The sequence below is a fragment of the Crinia signifera genome, chromosome 4 (genome assembly GCF_055691185.1).
Source record: "Crinia signifera chromosome 4, ASM5569118v1, whole genome shotgun sequence".
Classification (NCBI taxonomy): Eukaryota; Metazoa; Chordata; class Amphibia; order Anura; family Myobatrachidae; genus Crinia; species Crinia signifera.
The window spans coordinates 281,048,742-281,071,853 of record NC_139220.1 but is presented as its reverse complement, the minus strand read 5'-3'; the positions used below and the strand labels follow the sequence as shown (position 1 = coordinate 281,071,853).

The window sequence follows — 23,112 nt, the reverse complement described above, 5'->3', positions numbered from 1 at the left end:
AGGAACTCACATTCCTGAGAGGAACGGTGACGGAAATTGAAGCGCAGGTGACAATGACTGACGTCCTCAATGGGAACAGAAACCTGTAGAGATATACATCAAATAAGAGCATATACTATATCCAGGACATACTGGAAAGATAAGAAGACAGTAGTGAGATATGGGACAAAATCATATACAATTCTTTGAAAAAACTACTATTAAATAACACACGGGCCAATAACTAAAGTTGTTGCACATGGTTCCATTTCATAGTGCAATGATTTTAAGCATAGATGTTTGGTTGTAATGCAGAGCGGCAAACCTTCCCATGTGCACCAGGAACTTCTATAGTGCGCACATATTACAGAGAATACCTGGTCATTCACATCAGTCCCTGTCCCAGAATGTCGCATGGTTACATATACACATGGAGAGAGCACAGAGTGTAAGTCCACACACACAGTCTTAATAGGATTCAAACCAATAAAGTACCAGCCAATCAGCTACTAACTGCCATTTTACAGCCTGCATTTGAAAATGGCAGCAGCTGATTGGTTGGTGCTGTATCTCGCTCTCTCTCTCTTTATACATTTTCAACTTTGTGTAACAGCTCCAACGCCTGAAAGAGCTCATTAGGCTGATGATGATCTATCTGTCTGACAATACTGACATACCCAATACTACTGACTAATATGAATTGCTGGCTCAGTCCCAGCAGGCATGATGCAGGAGGAAGATGACACTGGAAGCACTGTGTAATATCACATGTGAGAACACAGAAGGCTGATGTACCACAGATCAGTACTAACCTTGATTGTTTCATACCAACATGGCTGCTTGACCTGATAATACACAACAGATTTATATTCCGGAAGTCCCTCCTGTCCTGCCCCGGGGATTATGGCTTTCTGAGGACAATAAGAGCAATATGTTAAATGTTACCAACTTCGAATATGAGGTTCGGAAAGTAACATGCTAATCCATCAGGGCCTGTGTTACAGTAAAGAGTTCACCTCTAGCAAAGCCCCATCCTGAGTATGGACAGAGACGGTGACTTCCACATTTTTAGGGGTTTTCTTCTTGCCCTTGTCAAACTCTCCCTGGATAAGAGTGACATATATATCATTCCGCACATCTCCTGCAAAGGATCAGAACGGGGACATCAGTGACTGACAACACTCTACTGGAGCATTCTGCATAGACGGACCCCACATATATCTACCAGGCAGGATGATCTCTGGGAAGCCCATTTTCCGGGCCACAGCAGTGGATCTGTCCACCAGGTGAGAGTACTCCTTCTGTACCTGACTTAGGTCTCCAGGTAGAAGCTTTAGGGAAATCCAAAGCCCTGAGGAGATGGAGGGAATAAGGACACATCAAAGGAACTAGTCACACATATGAGCTTACTAACTGTAATGTTTCATTATGTGTAATATCACCCTGCTGGGACATAATGGGGAGGTTTAATTGCCGGCAACTTGTTTCCACGGCCAAATAAACACCACAGACCGCCGATGGACCATTCTTTATCAACAAAGATGCATAGACAGGGACTATTGGCTATGGAATGAAGGAGTGTGATAAGAAGACCTATGACAACTGTATGGTACAGAAGGATGGTCAAGTCTCTTGTTGTCATGCCCTGCCCCTTGTGGCCTTGCCCTGCCCCTTGCGGTCTGTGCGGCGGCCATACCCTGCCCCTTGCGGTCTGTGCGGCGGCCATACCCTGCCCCTTGCGGTCTCTGCGGCGGCCATACCCTGCCCCTTGCGGTCTCTGCGGCGGCCATACCCTGCCCCTTGCGGTCCGTGCGGCAGCCATACCCTGCCCCTTGCGGTCTGTGCGGCCACACCCTGCCCCTTGCGGTCTGTGCGGCGACCATACCCTGCCCCTTGCGGTCTGTGCGGCGGCCATACCCTGCCCCTTGCGGTCTGTGCGGCGGCCATACCCTGCCCCTTGCGGTCTGTGCGGCAGCCATACCCTGCCCCTTGCGGTCTGTGCGGCGGCCATACCCTGCCCCTTGCGGTCTGTGCGGCGGCCATACCCTGCCCCTTGCGGTCTGTGCGGCGGCCATACCCTGCCCCTTGCGGTCTGTGCGGCGGCCATACCCTGCCCCTTGCGGTCTGTGCGGCAGCCATACCCTGCCCCTTGCGGTCTGTGCGGCAGCCATACCCTGCCCCTTGCGGTCTGTGCGGCAGCCATACCCTGCCCCTTGCGGTCTGTGCGGCAGCCATACCCTGCCCCTTGCGGTCTGTGCGGCAGCCATACCCTGCCCCTTGCGGTCTGTGCGGCAGCCATACCCTGCCCCTTGCGGTCTGCGCGGCCACACCCTGCCCCTTGCGGTCTGCGCGGCCATACCCTGCCCCTTGCGGTCTGCGCGGCCATACCCTGCCCCTTGCGGTCTGCGCGGCCATACTCTGCCCCTTGTGGTCTGCGCGGCCATACCCTGCCTCTTGCGGTCTGCGCGGCCATACCCTGCCCCTTGCGGTCTGCGCGGCCATACCCTGCCCCTTGTGGTTGATTTCCTTGGCCGCGATCACCTTGTTGTAGATGGTGGGAAGTGGTTCATTCTCCGCAAGTACCCGGGATGTACCCAGAGGAGACATGATGAGCTGCCGTTGGCTGATGTACGTCTCCTTAGCCATCCTGAAGATAAATTTATGATCAGACATAAATGATCTTCCTGACGACACAAATGTGAAACTTGTTGGTCCCTAAAGTACAAGGTGATGGGCACTTACGGATGAAAAGGTATAAAATGCTGCTTCTCCTCATCATCCACCTTCCCATGGATCACGTCTGATATGTCCATCACTGCAACACATAACTTGTCAGACTATCCATGTGACATTGATAGATACGCATGACTTTACCACTTATGTGGATGTTTCTAGGAGTGCGGTTACCTGCCACACCAAATGGTCTTCTTAAACCAAACGTGTGCTTCTTTCCATCCTTCATCTCCATGTGCCCCACGCGTACAATCTGGCACACCAGGCTGATCCGGGGACGTATCAAGTCCAGGCTGCTAAGGTCCTGAAGAGAAGAGAGGTCAAAACTAGAATGAAAAACAAAATGGAGGTGGCTCCAGTCAGCAAGGAGAGGACTGAAGGTCAGAGAGAAGAACGTTATATGCATATGCTGGTGGGTAGAGGACTGAGGCGCAAACACCAATATAACAAAGGATACAAAAATTCAGGAGTAAGCAATAAAACAGATGCAATACTATGAAATCTATAAGTTAAAAGTCAAGATGGAAATATAGAGCTATAGGTTGTGTTTGAATCCAGAATGGTGGCCTAACATTGTTTAGAAGCTGTATTATAAAACAGGGAAAAAGTCTAAATCTAAATAAAAGGTAGGAAGAAGAGAGGAAGCAATTAAGCAAGAAAACAATTAAAGGAGGAGAGGCACTTGGTGAGGTTACAACTAGTTGAGCACATGAGATCTGGAAGGCTGAGAATAGATAGTTAGGAAATATATGGAGTAAAAGAGAGTAGAACAGAGGAGGTACTGTTGGGAGTAGTTTTGTGGTGGGGGTAACTGGTAAAGAAAGAAAGAAATGTTAAAGAAGAAATGAAGCTTAAGAAAGTTAAGTATTAAAAACTTAAGTTTAGAAAAGTCGGGGGGGGGGGGGATAATTGGTGCAGGATGGGAATTTTCGAAGGTGAGAATTGGTGCAGGATGGGAAGCATGGGGGATGAGAATTGGTGCAGGATGGGAAGCATGGGGGATGAGAATTGGTGCAGGATGGGAAGTTTGGAAGGTGAGAATTGGTGCAGGATGGGAAGTTTGGAAGGTGAGAATTGGTGCAGGATGGGAAGTTTGGAAGGTGAGAATTGATGCAGGATGGGAAGTTTGGAAGGTGAGAATTGGTGCAGGATGGGAAGTTTGGAAGGTGAGAATTGATGCAGGATGGGAAGTTTGGAAGGTGAGAATTGATGCAGGAGAGGAAGTTGGGAAGGTGAGAATTGGTGCTGGATAGGAAGTTGGGAAGGTGAGAATTGGTGCAGGAGAGGAAGTTGGGAAGGTGAGAATTGGTGCAGGAGAGGAAGTTGGGAAGGTGAGAATTGGTGCAGGATGGGAAGTTTGAAAGGTGAGAATTGGTGCAGGATGGGAAGTTTGGAAGGTGAGAATTGGTGCAGGATGGGAAGTTTGGAAGGTGAGAATTGGTGCAGGATGGGAAGTTTGGAAGGTGAGAATTGATGCAGGAGAGGAAGTTGGGAAGGTGAGAATTGGTGCCGGATAGGAAGTTGGGAAGGTGAGAATTGGTGCAGGAGAGGAAGTTGGGAAGGTGAGAATTGGTGCAGAAAGGGAAGCATGAAGAATGAGAATTGGCGCAGTATAGGAAGCTGGGGAGGTGAGAAGTGATGGAGGAAGAGAAGCTGAGGTTTTGCACAATGGCAGATGTAACTGACATTATCCAGTGCAGGCAGATCAGAATGCAGGAAAATAAAAGACCGATAAGAACCAAAGTTGGTGGGGATATTATAGGAGAATCAGAGACACAGCAAAGGGGAGGAATACTTACAGTGAACACTGCCTGCAGGTTATTTAATTTCTCTATGTCTTTCGGCATCCCAGAACTACTCCAGCGCACCAGATAATTCTCACTGCAGGTGAAGACACAATGCTTAGAGTCAGCAAAAACCCTTCAGCATGTGGCCAAATATGTCAGCATTCCCAGCAGCCCGCTCACCTGATGAAATGGGAACTGTCCGGGTCATAGAGGCACATCAGCAGCTCTGCATCCTCCGCCATGTTACATACAAAGTTCTTGAGGTTTATGTAGAGGCTGTATGTGTGAGCCACATGGAGCATGGCTGGGCTCCGGCATTCCAGGGGCTGCAGCTGGGACTGAGAGGGAAAGAGTAACAGATACAGCAGACGTACCATACACAGATATACTCATAGTATTGTGAGCGGCGGCCTCCTTACCGACTCCTCCTGGATCTTCTCATCAATCCGCCACGATGCGATCTCGTGGGAGCGGAACAGGGTGATGATGCTGGTCTCGTCTGGATCCCGGATGATTCCGTTTTCATCTCTGACCACAAGATCCAATCCCAGGATCCTGTCAGGTACATAGGACATAAAGTGATCACTACGAGTAATACCAATATTTATGTAACATCCAGCGTCAACATCCATCGCCCTCCAGTGTTCTCACCGGTTTCCATAGTCAATCTTGGCTGTCACTTTTTTCCTGAGTTCCGCTAAGTCATCCTTCGGTAGCGTGCCGGACATGATCTGTGAGCGCCATTCCATGAGCTGCGACATCATGTTTTGGATCTGGCTGAAATGTGCCCGCTGGTTGTGCTGGAAGACACACAAAGGCGTTGTCGATTTAGCGCCTGCACCGTGCTCCGTTATATGCAGATTACAGCGAGTGTGAAACGTACCACATACAGCGAGTGCCAGAGGACCCCCCATTCCCGTAGTGTGACTGTGAGCTCCTGTACCATGGGGAGCTCGCTGAGTACCGCTGATTCATGGTGCCTGTAAGAGAGGAATGCGGCATCAGAGACTGTGCCCAGTAGGCCTGTTCATTGCACGACAAAGCGGCCTCAGTAAATGGGTCTAGAGCAGAAGAACTTAACTTGGACGTCAGGACCAAAACCATCATTGGTTCCCACCCTGTTCAGAACCGATTTTGGTACTTGTTTCCTAGAACGGCGCCGACTACGCCAATTGCTTAATGGGCTACTCCGTGTAAAAAAAAAAAGTCGCATGGGCCATTTTAGTGGCATGCGATGCGATTTTTTTAGTTAATTTATTCACTTCTCTTATTTTTTGGGGTACGATGCCATGTCAGACACTTGTATGACATGTAATTAGGTTTGACTGACCCCCCCCCCCCCCACTATCCACGCCACCCCGAAGCGTGACAAGCGCAGCAAGCCCCGCGAGGGGTGGCGGAACGCGTCCGCCCGACCTTTTCGTTCCACCACTATCCACGTCAGTGTGGAGTTGATTTTATATAGTGTAGTGAGCGCATGTAAAGTAATCTGCGGACGCTCGCCACGCTTTGGGCTCGCCACACTATATAAAATCAACTCCACGCCGACGTGGATAGTGGCAGAATGAAAAGGTCGGGCGGACACATTCCGCTGCCGCTCACCACGCATCGGGCTGGCGTGGATAGTGTGTGTGTGTGTGTGTGTGGGGGGGGGGGGGGTTATTCAAATCTAATTCCATGCCATACAAGTGTTTAGCTAATGGCATGGCATCGTACCCCAGAAAATCGCATGAGATTTTGAGGGAGGTGCGATGCCATGCGATGAGATGGCCTGGGGACATAAGAGCAGTGAATAAATTAACTTTAAAAAAAATCGCATGCCGCTATAATGGCCCATGTGATGCGATTTCCCTACGGTGCCATACGTAGGGAATCTGGGCGCCATGCTAGGAAACAAGTAACCCGATTTCAAGGGACATCGGCTTGTCATCTACCAACTAATAAGTTAATCAGAGTTGTTTGTTTTTTCTGCATGACCTAAATACCCATCAACATTAAGATAAAAAAAAAAAGTTATTTAATAAAACCGCACAGCAATAAATTAACAAGAAAAACCCTATTTACAAAATAAAGCGCAAGTCACGGAGATGATGCACTGACCTAATGATGGTGGAAACTGAAAGCCCCAAGATATAGCAAATTAGATAACAGATTCACACCATGGGACTAATGCGGAGTTATATGGTATCCAGATGACTGGCAGTCTAAGGGGGTGTTCAATTATTGGCAGATTTTTTTAGCAGGTGAAAAATAAGCAATATTCGTCCATTGTTAGGGGGAATTGGATCAGATAATGTTCTGAATTGAATTCGATTAATTGAATTTGATAATGTTCATGCTTATTTTCGCCAATCCACCTGGTATTCGACCCTTGCCAGATTTTTCGAGTGGTCAAAAAATCTGCCAGGGGCGAATACCAGGTGAATCGGCAAATTTGCTTGTAGAGCCATGTTTTTTTTTTACCACTTTTGGTAAAGTTTTTGGGAGTTTTCAACCGACTTTTGAATTACCTTGACACCATATGGTCGACATGGTCAAAAGGTCTACAAAAGAAAGAAGCACTATTGCAACATGAAAAGGTTGACATGAGTTTTTCACAATATTTTTGTTTTTTGGACTTGATAAAGTGAACGATGAAGTGTTCAAATGCATGGGGAGCGAAGTGCTCAGGTGGCAACATTGACACCAAACAAAAGTGTAAAACTCACGTCGACATTTTCATGCATCGCCATTTTACTAATGTTGACCGTTTTCCAGAGTCAACCTTGTGCATGTTGACTTTTTCGCTTCAACCTTTTAACTGTTAACCTAGACACTGTCTGTGAGCTAGAACACACCGAGTTCGATGTTTGCACTGCACATGTTCTAGTACTGAATGTACACAGGCTCAGATGATACAAAGGGGGATATTCTGGTTCACTCCTTCTGGCAAATTCCTTCTCAAATGGACAAAACCATGTGCACTGCAGGTGGGGCAGATGTTACTTGTGCAGAGAGAGTTAGATTTGGGTGGGGTTTGTACATCAAAGTGAGATCAATATTGCAGTGTAAAAATAAAGCAGTCAGTATTTTCCCTGCACAGAAACAAAATAACTCACCCACATCTAATTCTCTCTGCACATTTTACATCTGCCCCCCTGCAATGCACATGGTTTTGTCCATCTAAGAAGGAATTTGCCAGAAGGAGTGAACCAGTATAACCCCCAAAGTGTAAGCGTCTCATCTATACTTATGAATGAATGGGCGGAACTGGATGTTCTTGCATAGTGCAGTTTCAGAGAGGGCGTGTTGGTAGACCTGCAGGCTACGCAGACCTGGATGGAAGCCTAAATACATGTGATTGGAGGTGTATCTTTTGCCCAAAAATGAGGACAGGAGCAAGTATATCCTACTAAATTTACCATGAGATTCTTTGTCCTTTAGACTCACTGCTGTAATTTCCACCTGCCTTCCTCTATATCAGCTTATTAGGGATTATAATAAATGTATCTTATTTCCTCGTCTTAAATTAATGCAACCATATGGATACAAAATGTTTCCTTAATAATTAACTTCCTTCTAAAATGCCAACAAAGGCCTCTGATACAGCCAAGTACGTCCTCAGGCCTTTCTGACGCCTAAGCCTTCGCACACGCAGGTGCACAAGGTTACACTCACATCTGCATGGAATAGAGCAGTTAGCAGGGTATTATTTGGTCCATGTCTCCGCAGTGCCACAGGCAGGTACCAGGTGTACATAAAAGGTGGATTCAATTTGTGTCGACTGCATCCCCTCTTCGGGATGGGTCATTGGGTCAACAGTAGTTAGGTAGTCAATAGGTAGACTACTATTGGTCGACAGGTCAACTCATGAAAAAGGTCAACATGAATTAGGTCGACATTCAAAAAAGGTCTACACAAGCAATGGAAACGTTGACATAAAAAAGGTTGACTTTTTATGAGTTTTTCGTTGTCTATGTTGACATGGACACCGTATAAGCATACCGCGTCCACAATTATATTCTCCCACTATGTCCACGTGGATAGTTTAGTATGAAAAACGACCTTTTTTTGAGAAAAAATCCATATGAAAAACCCATGTCGAACTTTTCCATGTCAACCTATCGCTTGTGTCGACCGTTTGATGTGCCAACCTTTTGACTGTAGACCAATAGTGGTCATCCTATTGACCTGATCCCCTCCTTTCTTGTCTCTCCCTTTCCTCATTCCCCATTATATCCTCCTTACACACACAACCAGGAGGCTATTATAGAGGAACGTCAGTGGAAGTCAGGACAAGGTGGGTGGGGCTTAATTATGTCATTTCCCAGCACAATGTGTTGTCAATCTTCAAACACACACACGGCAATGCTTGCAAATGGGAAGGTGTGTACATTTAACAGTGATATGTAGAGCCTGTGGTGTAACTGTTGGAAGTGTTTGGACAGGGTTACCAGTGGGTGGTACTGTCTGTCTAGAGGTCACGCCTTTTACATGCTAACCATGCATTCACTAGCTGTACTCAAGTGCATGTCTTCGATGCAGGCCAATTTTATCTCAGCCACAGATACATTTTGCAACCCTGCTAGACTCCGTTACAAATAATCTGCGTTGCGCCGGCACTGTATTACCCCGCTACATACCTTCCTTTAGCAATATTGAAACGTTTACATTTTACATTATGTTATTTGTACCCATAACATTGATCCATCATGTGGTTTTGAAAAATGTTATATTTGCAAAAACACAAAAAAACCCCCCACAGAATATTGAAACTCTGCCCATCACAGTAAGACCATATTATACCATATTATACAGAACCAATGTCCTGAAAGCCGGCAACTTAATGATATCATGGGACGTTTCTTATGCCGCTTTGACATGTGACCTGGGAATCTGCCAGATATAACTCCATGACCTTGGTCGGGAGAAGGGACACACACTCGGGACTTAGTCTATGCTTAGGTGGAAGGTCCACAGCCCCCCAAAAAATACACAAAACATAAATATTCCCATACTCACCCCTTGTCACCAGTCACTACTTTTAGATGAATATAGGTAGATGGGAATATACCCTAAAAAGACAAAAGGCATAGAGTCACGGTATATAAAGGTGGATACATATATACACACGTCCAGAACTGCAGCACTTTGCCCCACCGCGAGATGCAGCAATATTTATAAGGTTTGGATAGAAAAGGGACCGCATCAGTGGGAGTAGTAGCATGTGTAACCCTTTAAATGCCAAAGTTGCCTCAAAATATCCTCTAAAAATGCCAGCGTCGCTCGCAGATATTTTGGAGGATCTCTCACATTGGCACTCAGAGGGTTAAGGAGAGGAGCTGTGCAGGTCCAGATCTTGGCCAAGAAAATAGGAACCGAATATACTAATTTTACAACATAACAACAATGTTTTTGAGGACAAGAAATAAAACACAAAAGGGGGAGGCTGCACCTTATTGATACACTTCAGTCCACAAGCATATAGTATTACTTTAATCCCCATTCTTTCATCATGTCTTTAGAAAGGACACAAACTAGACCCAGCCCTGTACGTACATTGGTGCAACCTTTTCCCAGATGCCTTATTACAGTAAAGTACATGTAAGGTAATGTAACAAACATTTATATGTACAGTCTGTCTATACAGGGGCTGCCTCATCCTAGACACATATTCTGGCCACGTGCTTTGTTTTGTCATTATTGCACAATTAGCGATGTATTCATATTTTGCGCTTCAGAAGTTACCTCTAGTATGTTGAAGTATGCATTCTACAGGTGGCCACTAGAGGTCAGCAAAGATTCTAGGCAAGGAAACTACTGATGAAGACCGTACATACTGTACAGACACGTGAATATTATTTATTAACAGTTTCTTATATAGCGCAGCAAATTCCATTGAGTTTCACAAATAAAAGCAACAGTGATAACACAAACTTGGTAGTTATAGGCAGTCATGGAGGAAGGAAGGCCCTGCTCAAGCTTACATCTTATAGGGAATTAGGCAGTGATGAACAGAAATAGGGGTTATCTACTGCATAATGGGCCACCAGATTGCAAAGGTTCTTAGTGGACTTGATGATATGGTCACACAGCAATGTTGGCCAAGGGTCAGGAGGATGGGAATGTGAAGAAAGAAAATAAACGAGGATATGTATGGACTGCACATTAGGTAAAAAGTTTATGAATAATATGTGGGCAGTTCTGGAAGGGTGTGGTACAGGGGACCGACAGTTGGGATCCCGACTGGCCGGACCCAGACAGCATGGTGAGCGCAACTAAGCGCCTTGCGGGCTCACTGCACTCGCCACGCTGCGGGCACGGTGGCTCGCTACGCGAGCCACCTATTCGATTCTTCCTCTGTGGAGGTCATGGACCCCCACAAGGAAAAATAGCAGGTGGCCATCAGGATCCCGACGTCGGGTAAATGCCTGTCGGGATCCCAACCATGGGCAGATTAAGGCCTGTGGGGGCCCTGGACAACAAAAACCCCTCCTCTCACCTCCGCAGCACTAACCGGAGCAGTTATTCTCGCTGACCATCAGAGTCGGAGCTGCTGCATGGGCACGGCTTCTTCATGCGACTGGGACACGGGGTGATCAGGTGGGGAGAGCGGAGTAGGTCCCCCCAGAGACAGTGTGACAAGAGAGTAGGGCAGCGTGGAGATGCGGGGCTGGCAAGTGAGTGGGAGAACACAGCATTTATCCCCCAGCACTGCTGAAATGCTTCACACGCTGCGGCGGATGGGCAGGGACCCCGCCTTTGACTGTCCAGTCACCGCACGGACCCCCTGCCCACTCCACGCTGCCCGGACCCAAGGGGCACGCTGCTGGACCCCACTGCCTGCCACCCACCTGGAGTGTGGGGGCCCCTGATATGTGGGAGCCCCGGGGCAACCACCCCTAATTGCCGCTTGGTGGATCCGCCACTGATCCCGACTGTCGGGACCCCGTCCGGCACCCGTTCTGGAATTTGATAGGCTGCCCGGAGAGGGGAGTTTTCAGGGAACGATTGAAGGTATGCAGACTAGGGGAGAGTCTTATTGTGCATGGGAGGGCATTCCATAGGGTGGGTGCAGCCCAAAGAACCTCCTGCAATTGTGGATGGGAGTGAGTAATGCGTGTGGATGAGACATGTAGATCGTGAAGAAGTCAGACATGTAGATCGTGTAAAAGAGACATGTAGATCGTGAAGCCGTGTTCAAAGATATTTTGAGATAAGCCAAGAGATGTGCGCTGATGTAGTTTGGTTTATGGCCATGTAAGTAAAAGCATTTTATATTGAATACAGGTAGCCAATGTAGGGACTGACATGGCGGATATGCAGACTATGAACACCTAGCGAGGAACATTAACCTTCATGATGGATTGTGGTGGTCAGTCTTCTTTTTGTAAGACCAGTAAGAAGACAATTGCAGTAATCAATGTGAGGAACAAAGGACAGTTCAGAGTCAAAGACGACACCTAGGCAGCGAGCTTGTGGGGGTAGGGTTTATTGTTGTGTTCTAAACAGAGATACTCGGTTTTTAAATACTTGGTTTGAGGTGGTGAGATGACATCCAAGATGAAACAGCAGAGAGGTAATAACTGACCCGGACCAATATAGATGGTGACAAGTCTGGGGAGGATAGGTAGATCTGAGTATCATCCACGTACTGATATTGAAATCCATAAGTGCTGATTAGTTTTCCAAGAGATGTGGTATATAGAGATGCAGAGGACCTATGACTAAGCCCTGAGGTACTCCAGCTGACAGAGGTAGTGAAGAAGAGGTAGAATCAGAGGAACAAACACTGAAAGAACAATTAGATCGGTAGGATGAGAACCAAGACAAGGCTATGTCCTTAAGACCTAGGGATTGTATCGTTTGTATGAGAACATACTTCTGTAAGAAAGACCATCACAGTAGATTTGGCTCTACTGTATTGAGAATACAGTAGTGCTGTATACACTACTGTATTGTAGCACTACTGTATTGAGAATAGGAGAAGAGGAGATTTACAATAACACCACTGTCACTCTAAAGGGAGTAGTTAAAGAAGAAATGTGTATTTCATCCAATTCCTGTATTATTTAAACTATCTCCGAACATAGCGGCGGATCAGAGAATCCGGCAGAAGGTGTCTACTTACACCAGCGGCATTAACATATTAATGCACAGCTGCTGCTTACAAAGTTGCAGTGATTGTGCAATAGCATTCATCTCTGAACCAGCCCTAAGTGTGCAATTGCTGCTGGTTGCATGTGTCGTATAAGTGTCATACACATACTAATGTGTTCATTTGCGGCATCGGGCACGTCATTAGCACATGCCAATGTATTAGCGACCAACTAAGTCAGCTTATACAAGGTCATGTGCAAAAGTGCAAATGCTGTTGTGCCACACTGCAGACCTTGTATAAGAGCGCAGGACTTTAAATAGGTAAGCGCAGTGCAGGTTCTGCCGGAGGAGGGGAAATAATCTCATTCTGCAGGACGGGGTTAAATAAACCATCTGGCAAGGGTGGAGAAAACGAATTCTGCTAGTTGTACAGGTGGGCGGACAGCATTTTCCTCCCAGCAAAAGGGTTCTCATTTCCAAACAGAGAGAGGTGCCAAAAGCCCAGCCTAATCTCTACATGTATAATGGGAGGCAGTCTGCAATGTAATAGTCACAGCGTACCTGAGCGCTTCCCATTCATTTAAGTCAGGAGTAAGTCTAAACTAATCTCTTTTAAAAGATAAATGTAATGAAGAATGAAGGTTATAGTCCTGAGCTGTACTTTACAGTGACATTTTTACGGGTTGAACAGTGATTTTATGGGGGCTGTTTTCAAAGGCCAGAAATTGTGAGTGCACGGGGAAAGTAACCTGACAGACAGGAAGTTTCACTTTCCAGTACGAAAGGCCCCCATACAGTGGTGTGTTCTTAAGTAAACAATCTTTTTGTTATATCTTAAAACCCCATACACAATAGAGGACATTTCAAAATAGATTGCACAGAAAGGACCTTCTGAGCGTTATCTTTTAAAAACATTGTCTAATGTGTACACAATATTGTCACCGATGCGCCACCCCGCGCATCATTAACAGTCCCTTCCGTCTACTGAACTTGAGGATTGATTTGGGCTATATATTCCCATGTTCAGCGGGTAACTAAATAATGGGCCTTATTCTGGTTGACTCGCTGGGATGCGAATTCGCTAGTGAACCGATGTTTTGCATATGCGCAGCATCATTTCTGCACGTGTATACGCTGGGTGCGTGCGAAGTTGGAGAAAAGTGTTTGCCCAGTACACGCTCTCAGCCTTGTGAGTCGGGGGGTGCCGGCCTGGGCCATTGGCATATGTGAACGCCCAGTGTTTCATGGTCATTCCCATGAAAACGCTGGGCATACACATGCTAATGCGTTTGACATACTTGCGGGGGCGGACAGCTGATATAACCGGATGTCAGCTGCCCGCCCAATGCCCTGGAATTCTACACACAACAGGGTCTATTCCCACAGCCAGGGGGCTGGGGGCATGGCTAGAGGCTCACAGAGCCTCTGGGTCATGCCCCCATAGCGGCAAAATGGGGGCGTGGCCTAGCGGGAGAGCCGTGAGTGTAGACCACGCCCCAAATTAGGCCACGCAGACGGAATTTTCGGAGTCCCGCTTCCGTCTAGACCAAAGTTGGGAGGTATGCAATCCTAGCGAACGAATCCCACTTGCGAATAGATGGCGTCGGCTAACCATTCGCAAGACGGGGTTAGGGTGACTGACAAGGAATACAAATTTGCATTCGAGCTAGTCAACCAGAATAAGGCCCAATATTCTCTACCCATATTGTTCCGTGGGATCACTCAATTCGGCCACCAAACAGGCCTATATATTTAACTATATCGGCCGCAGACAGGATTGCCTACTGTGCATGGGACCATAAGCACAGGTTTCTGGTATTTCTTTACAGAGCACACCTTAATTATACCAAAGCCCCGAACACACCATGAGATATTGGCTAATAGACAATTTTAACTAAGCAATTTTGGCTAGATGCACTGGAGCGATTCTATCTAAGTAATGATAGTCTCTGCTCTAGCCTTGCCCGCACAGTCTCTTTGCTAGACAATATTGACTAAGCAGGATAAAAGCTGGGAGATTGTGCCTAACCTTCTATCTAGCCAAAAATCTCCTGCCAAAATCTCACCATGTGTACACCCCTTAACACCTAGCGTATTGATCGCTCTTGTTTTTTTTTCCTTCTATGATACCAAAAGTTCGATATGCATTCAATCGACGGTGACAATGTGTGAACTGTCGAAACATGAAAAGGTCGACATGAGTTTTTCACTTTTTTTTGTGCCGATGTCGACACCTGAGCAAGTGTCTACCCAGTTAGTGTAGCAACCAGGCTTACCACTCTTTGGGACAGGTTTTTACTGTTTTCCGTTCCCAATCAGATTCTACGTGGAGCGTATAGCATTAAAAAGTAAAAAAAAAAAAAACACAGGAAAAAAAAATCCTTTCATGCTGGTGTACAAGATTTTTTTTTTTACTTGCAAAATCTGCAGCTATAGAGGACTGAACTTTGGTCCAGATCAGGGATATCCCAGGAATCTTATCTATTGTATAGGTTGTTCATAGGTACACCCTGTCAGAATGTAATGTATATCCAATACTGTTCCTCTTCTGCTATTTCGCCCATCCAAACGTATAAAGGTCCATACACACTGGGGGGTAGATTTATGAAGCAGTGATAAGGGAGGAGAAGTGATAAAGTGCCTGGTACTTTATCACCGGCCAATTAGCTTCTAACTGTTAAGTTACAGGCTGGGTTTAAATAGGAGCTGATTGGCCGGTGATAAATTACCAGGCACTATCACTTCTCCACCCTTATCACTGCTTCATAAATCTACCCCTGGGTGTCTATGCCCAGCGTGTATGGACAGCGATGATAATCACCGCTGCAGGGAAAGCCACTCAGCGCATACACACATTGGGCGGAGTGCTATGCAAAGCTGCCCTGAAAGCCACTCATCTGCTGGTAAAACCAGCAGATGAGCGGCTTTCCCGGCGATGTTGCGGGAGCGCGCAGCAGCGCTCACCGCCGGGCCATACACACTGGGCGGCTTTGAGCCGAGAGCCGCTCAAACCTGCTGTTTTGAGCGACTTTCAGCTCAAAGTCGCCCAGTGTGTATGGGCCTTAAGACTGTATACTGGGTGCCCTATCAGATAGCCGGCTTCTTCCTGTTGTCACTTCCAGGTAAAGGCTACAAAGTGCATTTTCCGTCTGATCTTTGCTAATAAAGTATAAACTGCTATAACATTGCTCAAGAGCGTTGTTCAGGTATTTACATTGTGTTCTTTATTCCACAACATTCACACATATTATATATGGTCTCAACAAGCAGGTCAAATCAGTATATACATCCCGGCAACAGGCTGCATCAGGGGCTCAAAGTGTGGTGCAATTATTTACATAGCTCTCTGTTTATAGAGTTCACTTTGTGTCTCCGCTTAGTGTATGCACAATTGTAGGTTTACTGAAATACCTATACAAACAGGCTTTATGTACATAGTGTAACCACGGACACTCCTAGCTCCTATGTCCTATCCACATTCAGCAAAATACAGAAGGAAACGGAACAAAAGAATTGTAAAGATGATTTAAAGTGTAGGTTGAGTGACATTTACAATTAGGTGTAATAAAGCCGGGCCTAAGGGCAGCCACACACTGTCATTCATAAGAGCATTTAACAACTGTTTCTGTATGCATTTTATACACAGTAATAGGCCTGTATTTGTGTAATAGAGAATTTAGGGGGCCGTCCACTTACTTGAGAAGAAACATCGGGAGCGAAAAATAGATGTATTTCATGATTTGTCCGATACTTGCTTTTTAAGGCTATACAATTTGGTCAACCGAAAAAAAAATTCTCTCAAAAACACACATGTTCAGTTGTCGCTGCTTTCTGGATTCGGTTTCGCCTGTCTGAGACAGGTGGATTGTAAGTAGGTAAGTTTCATTTATATAGCGCACTTTCTCCAGCAGGACTCAAGGCGCTTTACAGACATTAAAAAACATTGCACATAATACAGAGGATGGTGGTGGTAAGTCAAAGACAAACCCTTGAGCACACGGTGAGCATAATGCAGGAGTGGTGAAGCATTTTGGATAATAACTTCCATGGGTTGTGTACTCCACACTTACAAGATACCAGGTGCGGCAGCCATTTTAGGCGCTCTGCGTAGGATTACCCTGGGTGGAATAGATTGCCCCTAAAAGAAATTACCCAAAATGGGTTATTTCAATGTATACTCATGTCCATGGATTTTTCATCCCATCCACAATTGCACCAGATGAGGCAGCCATGGTGGGCGCACTACGAAGGTTACACTGTAGGAGGCGAGCCATACAATGACCCAATGCATATATTGGAAAGCAAATACTTGTGTAGTAGTATGATAAACCCTGCGCAGAAACATCCACGTGACCCACATCCTAGGGGGGGGGGAGGGGGGCGACATGAACACACCTTTGAAGGGGGCCGGCACCTTTAAAAGGGACTGATGGGGGAAGTGTTGCTACATAGGCTGGCCCTGGTGCTTCCCTTCACAGCTCCATGCCCACCATCATAGGCGTGCGCAGGGGGGGTGCACAGGCACCTCCTAATGACAGGACCTTGCTGCACGATTGCAGCAAGGTCCTACATCACAGAATATAACTTTTTTCCCGGGAGCCGGCTGCCTGTAGGGGGAGCTGAAGTGCACAGACAGCTCCTCTCAGGCCTTACTGAAAAAGTGCTGGACAAGTGGCCGGGTGAGGAGTGAGGAGTGAGGAGAGGACTTCCTGGTGTTTGAATGTGCTGCAGGTAAGCTGGAACAGGGGGATTGTATGTTATATGAGGCTATGACTTTGTTTTAGAGGGGAAGGGGGAAGGTATATTGGTCTTTAATAATGCTGGCTGCTTTTTTGTTATGTCATAAAGGTGTGTGTTTATCAGCTTGTTGTAAGTATACTATGTGTGCATAGGGGGGCTGTGTATATGTGCACTACGTGTGTGGGAGGGGGCTCCTTGCCCCGCCGACAGCCGCGCATCCTTGCCCCACCGACAGACATACATATTTCTGACAAATTTTTCAACTGTTCTTTTAATTTAAGCTGACCATACACTTATGCAACCTGGGCTTTTTATACTTGTTTTAGTATTCGTAAGTATTGGACTGAGAAATCGGGTGAAAAGTGTCCATTCAGATGTGTTTTGTCTCAGATTCCGATCCATGGTCCCATGTGCATCGGATCAGAGCCTGACATCGCAAGGACTCCATTCAACATTTATTGGATCTGGCAGCCTTGGATGGGATTGCATAGGTTATAACCAGGGGAGGCTGCAGTACAGTTCAAAATTCAAATAGGGGAGGAAAACCAACTGCCACTGAGTCAGATTGGAATGGCAGTTGGTGAAAGTGGGTGTGGCTCCCCTATTTTAATTTTGAATTGTGCTGCAGCCCCTCCTCTGCATACTGTGCATTCAAGGGCATAGGCGCCGATCAAGCCCGAGCACCCACAGGAATTAATGAGCACCCACGTGCCCGTAACTCCTGAGTCCCGATGCCTGGCCACTGTATTTGCTTGTTGATGTGAGGCCGGCGGCAACGGCAATGCCACCCAGGGTACAGTATGCTGGGGGAGTATACCGGGACTCAGAAGAGTTTATTCCATCGGTACTTGTTTCCTAGCACGGCGCCCATCGCATACCATCCCTAGTGGTGTGCGATGCGTGCGATGCGATGCAATATTCATGTTAAATGAACAGGAGTGCTTAGACAATTAAATATCGCATAGCATTGCATCTATTCTCCCTCTATGGGGGTCGTGGACGAGGGAGAATAGCCGGTGGCCGTCGGGAACCCGTCTGTTAGTGTTTTAACAGTTGGGATCCCGACGTTGGGTAAATGACTGTCGGGACCCCGTCCGGCACCCAACGGTACTGGGTGCATTAATTTCCCTTCCCCAAATGACACACCACATTTCACAAGGCCACACCACCTTTCAACAGGCTTTAGCACCCACCAGCAAAAACATAAATCGGCACCTCTGTTCAAGGAAGATTGTATGCGACTTCTCCCCCTGGAGGAATCACATAAGTGTATGGGGGCCCTTTCTGATCTATTTAGTCCTCCTATTTACCCACAACAGGGACCATTTTAGAAGATAGATATACCACGTCACATATTAAATTGTGACTGTATTTTGGGGTTAAAAGGACACTATGCCAGATAGCGTATTGAGGCTAGGTATACGTGGACACATCTGTATATATTGAGGAGTTAACCGATCAGATCCGACCAGGAATCTTTCTACAAGAAGCATTTGGTTTGGTTAGGATTCCGTTAAATCATAAGCTTTTATTGTGTGGCAGTAACCCAAGGCTTTCGGTAACTGTAAATGGTTTCATTGCATTTCTACTAAGCAGTCTACAGTTATTGCTCCCAGGGCCCAACATTTTTAAAGGTTTTTTAATATTTAAATTATCACTTAGAAGCAGCTAATTTTTTGGCCCAAGACTTTGTATGCAGTTAAATCCTAAAATATGGCTTTAGCGCTTCCCAGATTTATGCTGTGTCAAGATTTGGCTTATAGAAGATTTTTATAAATACTATTAAAGTTCTACGGTGTATCCTAAATCTTTGGATCATAGAAGTGCTTTTGTTAACTACATTTATTTTGCTCAAAGGCCATTACGTTTATATCTTAGATCATTTAAGTAACACTATTTCTGTAGGGTGAAGACGAAACTCATTGTCTGCAGATACTTTATTATCTAATAATTCAGTGGGTAAAGATAAGTCACCTATGTCTCATACTCGCTTACTTCTCTAGTGTCCTCTTAGTGTTCACGCTAGGCTGTTTTGGCGGGACACTGAACCCTGCCTGATTTTTAGAGAGCACCCTGCTAAAAGAACCTAGCCTTTCGGCCCCCGCTGCAGGCTTCTGCACGCCCCTCCAAGAGACTTCAGCAGGTCCCCGCCCACATTCATGACGTGTGGCGTTGCGGGCCTGCCCACATTTGAGACATCGCCAGGAGGATCCACCCACATTCCTGAGGTCGGCAGGCCCACCCGCTGCATTCAATGTGCCCCTTTTCCTCCAGCACCGTGCCCTCCTGGAATGCTGGAGGGAACACTATCCTCTCCAGGAGCAGCCTGGAGAGGAGGGGCTTTGAATCACGCCATTTAACTCAGAGGAGGGGCTTCAGCACAGTCCAAACTTTAAATAGGTGAGCCACACCAACTGCCAGTAAGTCAGTTTGAAATGGCAGTTAGTAGGGCTCCCCTATTTGAATTTTGTACCGTATTGCAGCCCCTCCTCTGTCATCACTGGCGTTATTCTTCATTTAGTACCGCCCCCTTTCCACAAGATTGCCTGTGAAGGTTACAACTATCCTGCCTGCTTCACTAGGAACCTGGCAGTATGCGGGAGAGCCACCTACTTTTCTGGATCTGCCGGTGGGGTGGGTGGGTGGGTGTGTGTGTGTGGGGGGGGGGGGAATAACCCAAAAACTCTCTCTCGCACAGCTTCCTGGAGGGTAGGCAAGTATGCTTTGTATTCTGGCTCCGACAGGTAATGATCAGGATTGGTTAGAGGTGTAAAAAGGTAAGTACTAAAGAGATATACACGGGCGATTTCAGCCCTGCAGCAATGGCGATGTGCATTTCAGCGCATTGCTATCGCTTGCAGGGAAAGCCATTGCTTGCACTGGCTTCCCTGCTAGATCGTGGGGTATCGTGGGGATCTTTGCCGGTAAACACTAGGCAAAGCCCCGCTCAGCACGACCACTCAGTACACAGCATCACCGGTATACCGCAATGTGTGCCGAGGGTCACCCCATATATATGGGGCTTAGTCTGCACACAATCATACAAGGGAAACATTAAACTTTGCAATTTTGCGAGTCCAGTTATCCTTGTCGGTGGGTGAGGACTATCAGATCACCCACCCATCAACTAATAAATGCTGGGAATAGTGATGTGATGTAATAGAGAAATGGTCATGGATGAAGAGGATTAACATAGTACAGACTATTTCCTTTCCGGGAATACTGGAATTCTTCATAGCACCGTTAGCAGTATCTCAATTAGCGTAAGGCTGCAACAGAGTACAATGATATACAATAGTATAGAAAGCCAGTGTATGAAAAGAAAATCAATCTCCGTTATTAAATGCGGCCACATTAGCTTAATTAAATTATTCTAGCTTTAAGACAAGCTTTGGCAGACCTGGCTCAATATGTCGGAAAATACTGCAACATCTGCGCTAAGAAATGGCCCTGAGCCATTGTAAATGACAAAATACAGCAGCAGATTGGAGCTTTTAGTGACTTTGTGATTCAATAGTAAGACCTGTGGTGTGAAAATATAGCGGTACTGCATATGCCATTCAGTGCTACCCTGCACATATTCCGATATTGAATGGGTTACAGAAAAAAAATCATATGATCTGGCTTTTGAAAAAGCTAAATCTTCTGTCTACTGCAAAGTTCTAACAACATTGATAGAAAGTTACTTGCTATTGGCAGAGGTGTACAGTGATTCCAATGTCAGAGTATGTTTTATTGAAGATAACAGGATACAGTTGCTAAAAGATAAACAGCAGTCAACATAATAAGGTGCCATACTATCTTAGGCCAAGTACTGTACAGCACTGTGATGCTACAATTACACAGTGATAGGCTTGGTCACATGCAGACCCTTTTATAGTGGCAAGAAAACAACATGCACCTGCAGTCTAATTCAGCCTGACCTTTAAATCTGGGGACTCAGACTGTGATGTAATTGTGGCTGACGAGTCATGCCCAATAACACTCAGTTAAGAGACAGCTTGTGGCAATTATCCATTTAATTACATGGCAACACCTGCATTTTTTGCCACATAATAAATGGTAGTTGTGAATCAATGTGAGGCAATCTAAAGATACATTTATTTGTAAGTTTCCTGTAAACTTTAGTAACAATCACCAAGATAGTCTTCAAATAGATACCTATTGTCTAAGTACAAACAATGGGAACGTGACTGATTAAATTTGTTCCACGATGCGCATGGACTCTTTTAGAAGGACAATGCTATTTTATTTGCAAAATAGTGGAAACAACTCAAATCCAAACCTAACTAGCTAGAGTTATCTATACCCCACAGGACAATGGCCCTTATTCTGGTCTGTTCACACGGGGCCAATATTTTTGCATTGCGCATTTCTGTAGCCAAGGCAAACAAATTGTTAGCTGGGGAATGGAGGGCGCGCAGGGGGGAATGCATTTTATAAGCATTCCCATGAGAATGCTGGGCGTTCTCATGGTAAAGGGCCGATGATGCGGATGCGGGCAGCTGACATCCGGTGACCACTTCCCGACCAAATGTGCACGCAGATCTAAGGTTGCTCTGAGCAACATTCCACATCATTCAATGTTCGGCGATCATCGAATGATGTGGGCGTTACCCCGCAGGCTGCAAACGGATGTTTATTTAAAACATCCATTCGCAGCCAGAACGAACGTACATGCCCTGGGAATGGTGGTCCGGCGTACCACCATTCGCAAGGCAGGATCTGGTTCACTCGCAATTATAGGACTTCACATCCGAGCGATTGAACCAGAATACCCCCCATTGATCCAGAGTTGGACGCAGCTGCAATAGAGGATGCATCTTCTGTTGCAGCTGATACTGCGACTTTACGCTAATGCCACAGGCAATGAGCTTCCTATTGAAATGCCGGATGCAGCATGAAATCCACCAATGTGCATATATAGATGCACAATTAATCACCATTGATCATTGCACTAGTCTGGCAGGAACAGGACGTTCCACCAACCATGGCGCTGGTGTGTCAGTAGAACCAACTGCGTTTTTAGATGCAATGACTTATTTTGAGAAACCTCAAACCGTTATCCACCCCCAAGTTACCTCCGGAAATGGCCATCAAAACTCCATGGGTCTCCATGCTAATTCTAACTGCATACCTTGGGATTCCACATCGGAACACATCAGCAGTGCATCTTAGATGAATGAGCAAAGGTAGAATATGCACAATGTTTGACCTGCCTCTGCCCCTTATTCATGTGGTTGATCAGGCTTATGGTGCCCATACACGGTGCGATAGCCGATGTGCATGTAAAAACAAGGGAGCACTTCATTCTGTAGCAGGGCCCCTGCTCCCCCCTTCATCGGCAAGTGTGCATGCACTTTCCAGTGCTGGCACTGGGCCGTGTCCCCACCACCACCAATATCGCCTAGTCAACACATCGCGTAGTGTATACCTGGCTTCCATTGCATGCCTTGCTCCTCACAGGAGCATGGAGGGCTTATGAAAAGCTTTTCTGTACTTCACCGTTTCTGTACTTTATTACATTCATTCTATCTGTTAAGTGCCTTGAGTTCTATTGGAGAAAGATCGCTATATAAATAAAATTATTATTATTATTCTGAGGCTGGTACTAACCCTGTTAATTGAACTGAGTTTTCTCTCAAGCTTGTGAAATGTATAGGTAGCTGCATTTACAGGCCAGTGGAAGTGACCATTAAGGTAACCAGAAGTGAGAACATTTATTAATAGAATGTGTGTATTAGACAAGGCAAGACTGTACTGATTAAGGGCATGCTATAGCTTAAATGAAATG

At 46.1% G+C, this 23,112-nt stretch overlaps 1 protein-coding gene across 2 annotated transcripts in view; it reads right to left on the bottom strand.

Moving 5' to 3' along the window:
- The window catches only part of DOCK5 (dedicator of cytokinesis 5), an 88,326-nt gene that overhangs the window by 41,335 nt on the left and 23,879 nt on the right, over positions 1-23,112 (bottom strand). Inside the window, exons 4-16 of one of the 2 annotated variants that reach the window (XM_083184773.1) lie at positions 9,501-9,553; positions 5,383-5,479; positions 5,151-5,299; positions 4,919-5,054; positions 4,680-4,837; positions 4,512-4,593; positions 2,887-3,016; positions 2,722-2,794; positions 2,484-2,626; positions 1,205-1,330; positions 996-1,120; positions 792-890; positions 11-83 (exon numbers count right to left, since the gene is read on the bottom strand). In XM_083184773.1, coding sequence (XP_083040899.1) covers positions 11-83; positions 792-890; positions 996-1,120; positions 1,205-1,330; positions 2,484-2,626; positions 2,722-2,794; positions 2,887-3,016; positions 4,512-4,593; positions 4,680-4,837; positions 4,919-5,054; positions 5,151-5,299; positions 5,383-5,479; positions 9,501-9,553 — 1,444 coding nt within the window. Of the gene's footprint in view, positions 1-10; positions 84-791; positions 891-995; positions 1,121-1,204; positions 1,331-2,483; positions 2,627-2,721; positions 2,795-2,886; positions 3,039-4,511; positions 4,594-4,679; positions 4,838-4,918; positions 5,055-5,150; positions 5,300-5,382; positions 5,480-9,500; positions 9,554-23,112 lie in introns of those variants that run through there. The other variant, XM_083184774.1, reaches the window with a different exon arrangement.